General features: G+C 52.3%; 1 protein-coding gene across 23 annotated transcripts in view; it reads left to right on the top strand.

The window, feature by feature from the left end:
• Nucleotides 1-7392, top strand: part of NDST1 (N-deacetylase and N-sulfotransferase 1) — a 73504-nt gene extending 66112 nt beyond the window's left edge. For 14 of the 23 annotated variants that reach the window (XM_055112784.2, XM_055112783.2, XM_034960795.3 and 11 more), the window contains 2 exons: nt 931-1072; nt 2392-7392. In XM_055112784.2, coding sequence (XP_054968759.1) covers nt 931-1072; nt 2392-2511 — 262 coding nt within the window. In that variant the 3' untranslated portion in view covers nt 2512-7392. The remainder of the gene's footprint in view (nt 1-930; nt 1073-2391) is intronic. The other 9 variants (XM_063604688.1, XM_063604684.1, XM_057302362.2 and 6 more) reach the window with 1 other exon arrangement.
• The last annotated feature ends 998 nt before the right edge of the window (nt 7393-8390 follow it).

The raw sequence follows: 8390 nt of genomic DNA on the forward strand, positions 1-8390 counted from the left end.
TCACTTTCCTCATCTGTAAGTTGGGGATAAAGATAATAATCCCTGCGTCCTGAAGGTCACTGAATTGAATGAAAGCTTCATGTGGGGCTCTTAGCTGAGAGCTTGGCATGCACTAAGTGCTAAATAAATGGTAGCTGCTATTGTCCTTGTCATCATCATCATCACCATCATCATCGTCATCGTCTATACCTATCCTATGACCCTTTCAGAAATCTCTGTTCTCCTTCGCTATTCATGGGAATTCTGTTTTCTTGATGCCCTCATGCTCAAGAATCTCCTCATAGTTCCTGATCCAGGGCTAAATTCTAATGTCAGTATTCCTCCCTTCCCATAACAGCTTCGGATCTCATATCCCAAAAATGCCTTTGAAGACAGGATGATGTTGGCAGTCTTGCTGTGTCATTTCTGAAGTTTACTCCAAAAAATGAAACTCTCCAGTGATAGGCATGCTTAAGTGCAGCTGTGGATACTGCATGTTTTGATAAAGATGAAATTTATTAAAAAGCAAAAGAACCTCCACTAAACACCCCTCTCCCCATTGACGCTGGGAGGGGTAAAGAAGGCTTCTTGGGTTTAAAAAAAAAAAGAGTTACTCAGCATTGAGAATGCTCAGAAAAGATTTCCCAGAACACTGAAGGGTGGGAAACTGTTCATGTTGTAGATTGCTGAAGCGGCTGTGGCTGGTCGGGCTGGAGGAGAGAAGACTCAGAATGTGCGAGCTGCCCTTTGCCGGAAGTAGGACAGGCACGTTTAGTGCAGCCTAGGACACATTTGATCCCACAGATGGCACATAGCTTCTGACAGTCCATGTGGGTTCAAGAGCAGTAGATTCCCTGGGCTCTGCCATTCCTGGGGTCCATGAACATGGCTTTAAGGTCGGAAGTGGGTGGCTGAGCCAGCTCCCATCCAGAGACTTTCCCACTTGCACAGGTTTGATCCAAAGAAAGGATTTTGGTGCCAACTGCTCGAAGGAGGAAAAACCAAGTGTCTGGGCAAAAGCAAGGGCCGGAAATATCCCGAGATGGACTTGGATGTAAGTGGTGGACACACTACCTGTAGCACCTGCATAAGGGTAAGGGGTCCCTGTATGGAGTTGAGGGGGATTCTCTTTCCTTTACCATGCACTCAGCACGTTCATGGCCTTAGCATTTCTTGGACAGTATTTGTAAGAGGAGGAAAATGGGGGCTGGGACATGGTGGGTCAGAACTGATTTCGTCAAACAAGTGTTGGTTACCTTCTACTAAGGGCTGAGTGCTGTGGGGTTTTGAGGATGAGCCAGACATGTTCTCTGCCTTCAAGGAACTCCTGGTCTTGGAGGGGTGTGAGTCCCAACACCACTAAGTAGAATACAGGCAGAGAGTGCTGCGCGCAGTCAGAGAGGGCACACGAGTGCTATGGGAATTCAGAACAAGGGGATGTCGCTTGAACCTGAGAGGGGTAAAAAAGGCTCCTTAAAGGAGGGATGGGGGTCTCTGGAGTTGCGCCTAGAAGGATGAGATCCATTTTATAGGATTTGGACATATGGAATGGGAGGGTAGGTAAGAACAGCATGTGTAAAAACATAGGGGGAAGAAAGAAATTTTAAAAATATATAGAAAAAGGGTCACAGACTGGGGGTCTTGTTACTTCCTCCTTTTCCTAATTGCTTCTGTTTTTGTTTTGTTTTGTTTTGTTTTGTTTTTGAGACAGGGTCTCGTTCTGTTGCCTAGGCTGGAGTGCAGTGGCATGATCATGGCTCACAGTAGCCTCGACCCCCTGGGCTAAATCGATCTTCCCGCCTCAGCCTGCCATAGTGCTGGTATTATAGGCGTGAACCACCGTGCCTGGCCCTGGCCCTGCCCCGCCTTGGGTTTTGATTATTAATTCTCCCTCCTCTCCCTATCAGAAGAATTTTGACTTAGTGAGCTATATTTTGATGCTCCTGCCAACTGGGAGTTCACTATTGGAGGCTACCGTTTAGAAGGAGATTGTGGATAAATAAGAGGTGTATGGGGGGTGGTGCCAGCAGCGTGGTGGGTTTTTTGTTTTTTTGTTTCCTTTTGAGACCAAGTTTCGCTTTTGTCACCCAGGCTGGAGTGCAATCGCGTGATCTTGGCTCACTGCAACCTCCGCTTTCTGGGTTCAAAAGATTCCCTTGCCTCAGCCTCCCAAGTAGCTGGGATTACTGGCGCCCACCACCTCACCCCGCTAATTTTTGTATTTTTAGTAGGGTTTTACCATGTTGGCCAGGCTGGTCTTGAACTCCTGACCTCAGGTGATCCACATGCCTTGGCCTCCCAAAGTGCTGGGATTACAGGCATGAGCCACCGTGCCCGGCCGAGCATGGCGATTTTTAGAGGAGGTCACTCTTAAGTCAGTACACAAGGTCTGAGCTTTCCTTCCCGTTACAGTCCCGAGCCTTCCTGAAGGACTATTACCGGGACCACAACATCGAGCTCTCCAAGCTGCTGTATAAGATGGGCCAGACACTTCCCACTTGGCTACGAGAGGACCTCCAGAACACCAGGTAGCCGTGGCCACCACAGCCAGACTGAACGTTTGTGACAGCTGGGACATCCCACCACACGCTGAGCCAGACCTGCAGAGTGGGAAGCTGGGCCAGGGCAGCTGCGCACTTATGAACAATACTCTGTGGAGGTCCGGTGGGGCTGGGGGAGCACCCAGGCGGGTCTGCAAGCACCTCGGAGCACCCACCGCTGGGTCTGCGGCCTACGGGACCTCCCTCGCCAGCAGAGGTCCATTCCGTTCCCAGCCGCTCCTGGGGAGGCCGCTTCCTGGTAGGAGGGAGTCCACGAGACTCTTTTCTGTCCCTCACTGTGTTCCGCCGACTGTCCCCTCTCATCACCCATCACTCCCTGCTTCCGCAGGGCGCCCCTCAGTATTCGCTGCCATATGTCCCTGTCCTCCAGGCTGTAGGGGAGGAGAGCCTGGCATGGGGAGACAGACTGGACATTTCCCTGTTTCGAGCCAGGCTCTTCCAAGGGGCCAGCTGGGTCCCTGGAGTCAGTCCTAGGCTGGATGGGAGGGTGGCCACCTCAAGAGGACTCCCAGCCTCCACATCTGGTTCCTACCTTCACATCTCACCCTCCCGTTCTGGGGAAGAATCTCTGGTTCCTACAGTATCCACTCCATCCTCAAGGTTTCCCGCAGGGCCTTGGGGCACTGCCTTGCCATCGGGCCCAGTTCTCCGGGCCCCACCTGCACCCCTTTCTTCCCCCTGGGATATGATGTGTGGTGTTTCCTGTGGTAAAAGACTGAGGCAGGCCAGGGGTCTGCCAGTAACATGTTCCCATGTACAGACACGGTCCCCACACCCTCCCGGCCTCAGGCCCAGGCAGACGTGGGCGAGCTGGTGAGACTGCCAGCCACGGCTTTGCTCAGCCACCTGTGGCCGAGGGCTCTCAGAGACCCCCTTAACCTCCCAAATACTAAGAAGCTAAAATATTTTAATATTTTGTTTTTTTTTTTCTTGGTGCCAGAGTTTATACCCTGGGTGCTGGGGTCGCACTGTGTTTTATATATATATATATATATATATATATAATGTGTATATATATATATTCTATTTTTTTTGGTTGGGTTCGTTTTTAATTCAGTCCTACAAAATGGTGGTAAGCCCCAGTCTCAGGGGTCGCCCTGTCTTAGAGCTAGAGATGAGGTGGCAGGGAGGGAGGCTGTGTCCTCAGTGGCCTGGGGCTGAGCAGACCTTAGGAAGGAGCCCTCCCCAGTGCCGTGGCTGCTCTGGGGCTACCCCAGGTGAACAGAGGTGGTGAGATGCGCAGGGAAGACCAGCTCTCTCCAGGACATCGGGCTGCGTGAAGTCCAGTGACCCTGAGGGGATTTTGGCCAAAGGAAACAGCCAGGGCTGGGCTAGGAGAGCTGGGGTCAAAAGCTGCCCCACCCACTCTCCCTCACATGGTGCTAGGCTGGGAGCTGCCCTGAGAGCTGGGATGCCCACCAGGGCCCACAGAACTGTCTCCAGGCCCTTGTAGACAGTGGGATCTCTGGGCTGATTTCTGGTTGGGGTCTGCTCCTACCCCACCCCATTTAACAATGTGAAGTGACTGAGGCTGGGGTGCCTCTCCCTGGCCCCCTCCAACTGCCAAATTCTGCTTCCCTCTGAACCCCAGGAAATACTTTCTGGAGAGTCTTGTCTTGTTCAGAAGACTCTAGCATCTTGGGGCTGGAAGGTCCTTTGACGGGTATGAAACAGGTCCAGAAAGGGGAGGTGGCCTGCTTGGCCGACATCATGGAGCCAGCTGGGAGCAGGGCTGAGCGTTGAACCCGAGGCTCCCGGTTCCAAGTCCCATCGTGCTCCTCTTCCAATGCCACACTGCCTCTGAGCCCATCCTTGGGACCCTACTCTGTGCCAGGTTCCTGTCCCTTCCTCCGTCACAGCATGGTCATTCCAGGATATGGGGACAAACCACTCCTTCCCAGCCAGGGTGCCTTTGAGCCTTCTCATTCCGAGGTCTGCGTTTGCATCCGTGTCATGTTCTCCCTCGAGGGGTCCTTCCCCAGCCTGTGGAGGCCTGAGTCTGTTCTGAGCTGATTCCCTTTTCTCCAGTTCTCTGCTGGGATGAAGAAAGTTGGACACTCAGTGGGACCAGCTGCAGGTGGTTTCACTGTGTACACAGCAGTGTCCCCATCATGCCTCTCAATGGGGCCTGCAAGCCTGGGAACTTGGGCATCGTTGGGCCAGCAGGATGAGCAGCAAAGGGTCTGAGGACAGGGTGGCATGTCTGCTTGTGTGCTCATGAAGACATGCCCATGCCATGGAGCCAGGGGCTTCTAGAGAGGGGCAGTGACTTCCAGAGTCCCATCTGTCAGTGAGGGGACTGGGCTGCGGGATGGGTGAGGATCTTACAGCTCCCAGGTTCTGAAATCTACCCTCTAGGCCTGGAGGCCTCTCTCGCAGAGTGTGGAAGGCAGGAGAGGCGGGCTGGCCTAGGGCAGGAGCTCCACTTCTCTCTGCCTCTGGCTATGGGAAGGAGCAGGCGGTTGGAAATCCTGTGACAGCAGAGATCTTCTGGATTTTTGCCTGGACCCTTCTGCAAGCCTGGGGACTGGACCTGCCACATGTTCCAAGTCCGTCTGCCTAGGTCGCTGCTGCCACTTCTCCTCTCACTAACAGACCTTTCTTGAAGACCCACTAGGTCCAGACACTGCCGGGACTTGCAGGTATGGGGGGTAGAAGGAGAGGCAGATAAGCTGCCTGGGGGGCTGTCAGCTAATGGGTACACGGACACCCCCCTCCCGAGAAGAGAAGCCACAGATGAGTGGGCCAGCGAGGCCAGTCTTCAATGTCCACCAATTCACTCTAAGCATTTGGCCAAAAAAAGGAGAGAGAAATAACTGAAATTGTTCAGGTGGCTCCACCGTCTATTCTGTGGTCCCCTCCATGAGCCTTTGCCCCAGGGTGGGTGCAGGTGCGAGTGTCACCTGCAGCTGCCTCAGTCATTCAGGGTTCCAGAGCCTTCTGTGGTGGAGCATCCTGCTGCTTGGAGGATGAGTCTGAAGTTTAAAAAATGGGCCTTTTCTGAGCCCCCCTGATGAGCAATCAGTGCTTCTGGGCCCAGCTAAGGAAGCCATCTGTTCCCAGCAGAGGAGAGCTGCTGCGCTGACCTGCAGAGGTTGGTGGTCCCAGCACAGAGCTCTGCCCATGGGCTTGTTAGTGGGAAAAGCAAATACAACAATGTTTTACCAAACATTTAATTGTGAATGCCCACTCCCCAGCATCTAGATCTAAAATTATTAACATTTTGCCACATTCTTTTTCTTTCTCTGTGTACGTATATGTTTTCTCTGTCCTAATTTAAAAGTACATTGCAAACTTCATGAAACTTGATCCCTGAAAGCTTCAGCCTGCATCTCCTAAGAGTTAGGGCATTGTCCTACACATTGGCCCAGTATCACAGCCAAGACGAGAAGTCATTTCCCAACGATGTCTGCTATCTAATCTGTATTCAAATCCCCCCAGTTGTCTCCCAGGTAGCTTACGTGTCTGGTTTTGGAATCAGCATCCAGTCACGGTGCACACATTGCATTTTCTAACTATGTTTTTAAAACCTCTTTGAATGCTGAAAGGTCTTCCCTCAGCTCACTTTGAGTTTTTAAATGACATTGTTTTTGAGGCCCTAGGCCTGCTATCTTGTTGAAGCCCCACATTCTGAATTTGTCAGATTGTTTGCTCATGGTGTCGCATAACCACTTCTTCTATCCCCTGTACTTTCAAGGATAATTTAGGCTACATGAGATTTTGCCTTTTGTGCTGACTTGACAGCTTCACTTCTGCCTAAGATGCGCCTCCACTGTCACCTGTACCAAGTGCCAAAACAGCAGAGGGGCGAGTTAGAGCAAGAGCTCTGGGGGGGCCGGAAAGTCTCCCTGGAGAAGGCCGTAATATCTGGGCCTTGGAAGGAAGGACACAGGGCTCTGGAAGGAGGAGGCTGCATGCCTGAAGGCTGGGCCTTCGACCCTGGGGATGGGCCACAGGGCACCAAACACATCATATGTCTCTTTCTATTTTGGGGTCCCAGGGTTTTCATTTCCTGGAGGCCCGTGGTCTGTGTGCACTGGAGCAGAGCCAGGCTCTCGGTTGCAGCAGGGAAAAGCCTACATGGGGAACTGCCTCCCGCAAGCTGTGGTGTGAGAAGAGCCCTGGCTGGCAGCAGGAGCTGTGAAATTTCATCCCAGCCGGGTGCATTTAGTAGCTGCCTGACCATCTTCCTCCCAGGCCCTCAATTTCTTCATCTGTAGAATGAGCAGATAGGGGCCACAGCAGGGATTTTCACACATCAAAGGAGGCAGCTCTGCTCTAGTTGATGTGAGGATGAGGGGGGGCCTAGACCCCCTGCTGCCCAGGCCCTTGAGGCAACACTGGGTTCCTGGCTTGACAGCTCTGGGCTGGCTGCCCTTGCCAGCTCAGACGGCTGGCGAGTTTTCACCTTCCCCAAGGGACGGGCATAGGGTTTTGTGGGGTCAATGCCAGGAACCTGGGGGAAACTGGATGCATTTTATCCTAAGAAGTTCATCCCTCCTGCTCTTCCTGTTTCCGGCCCCGGAGGAGAATGAGGGAGGAGAGGGTTTTCCATGACTGTGTTAGCTTTTATTATTAGCAAGAGGGCTCCTTTTGTAATTTGTGCATGAAATTCATGTCATTTCCTGGGAGAGGAGAGGGCCGGCTGGAGAGGGTGGGGGGCACATTGGGGAAGCAGGCAGAGGTTTCCTTCCCTTGTAGGGGGGTGGGGAGAGTGGGGAGAGGGGGTGCTACCCAGTTCGCCTGATGAGGGCTCTCGAACCAGCCGTTTTGGGTTGTGTTAAAGGTGAGACCTTCCTCCATTAATGTACAATCTCGAACTAACTGCTAATAAAGTGGGGTTCTGTTTGTACACGTTGGTCCTGTCTGACCTTTTTGCAAGGCCCGCAGGGAAGGGTGGAGTAGGAGTGTTTGCATGCACGGCCAAAGCCCACTTGTCCCTGCCACCTCAGGCATGCACACGTGCCCACATGTATGCATACACCTATACACATGGTGACTTGGTCAACGCAGATCATTTTCACTGGGTTATAAATGGAAGATTTCCCAGATACAGCAGAGGCCTATCCTAGGGCAGCCACAGGGGGCATCTCAGGTGATAGAAGCCCTCAGACAAGCTGGATTGCTCAGAAGCCCTGGGTGTTGGGCACTGGACCGAGAGGAGACTTGGGGCCTGGAACAATTTCTGCTACTAATGTATATGTAGCTGGGGGCAAGCCACTTTTGCTGTTTTATCCCATTTCCCTCACCTTTTAGACGCATGGAGGGAGTTGGACTCCATGGCCTCACTTGAAGAACTTGCCTAAAACATGCAGATTCCCAGGTCTACTTCCAGAGATTCAGCTCCAGCAGATGTGGGGTGGGGCCCAACATCTGTAAGGAGCCCTCCAGTACACTGAGGAATTTATAACGAGCCCTCCAGTACACTGAGGCAGCCCAGTGTAACTCTGGCTCAGAGTGGGAAACTCTGGCTCAGATCCATGGTTCCTATGGGTTCTAATTAATACGGAGAGCCCCACTGTCCAGGAAAACTTAGGGTAAAACAAATGACTGAAGCCCTCACAGCCTAATTGAGGGCCAGACTCGAGATTTGCCTGGAGAAGGAGAGTTCACAGGTAGGGGCCCAGGCCAGTGTCTGCAATGCAGGTGATCAGACATGCTCCTTCACAATCCCCTTGGGAAACTTTAAACAATATACATTCCTGGGCTCCCCCAAAATCTGCTCACTCAGAACCTCTGGGGTGGGACCCAGCACTGTGTACTTTAACAGACTTCTTGGTGTTCAGGGAAGTTTGGGAACACTGAATCAGGCCACCATGTTTGTCAGAGACGGTACCCAGAAATGTATGT

This window comes from Pan paniscus, chromosome 4 (assembly GCF_029289425.2).
Source record: "Pan paniscus chromosome 4, NHGRI_mPanPan1-v2.0_pri, whole genome shotgun sequence".
Classification (NCBI taxonomy): Eukaryota; Metazoa; Chordata; class Mammalia; order Primates; family Hominidae; genus Pan; species Pan paniscus.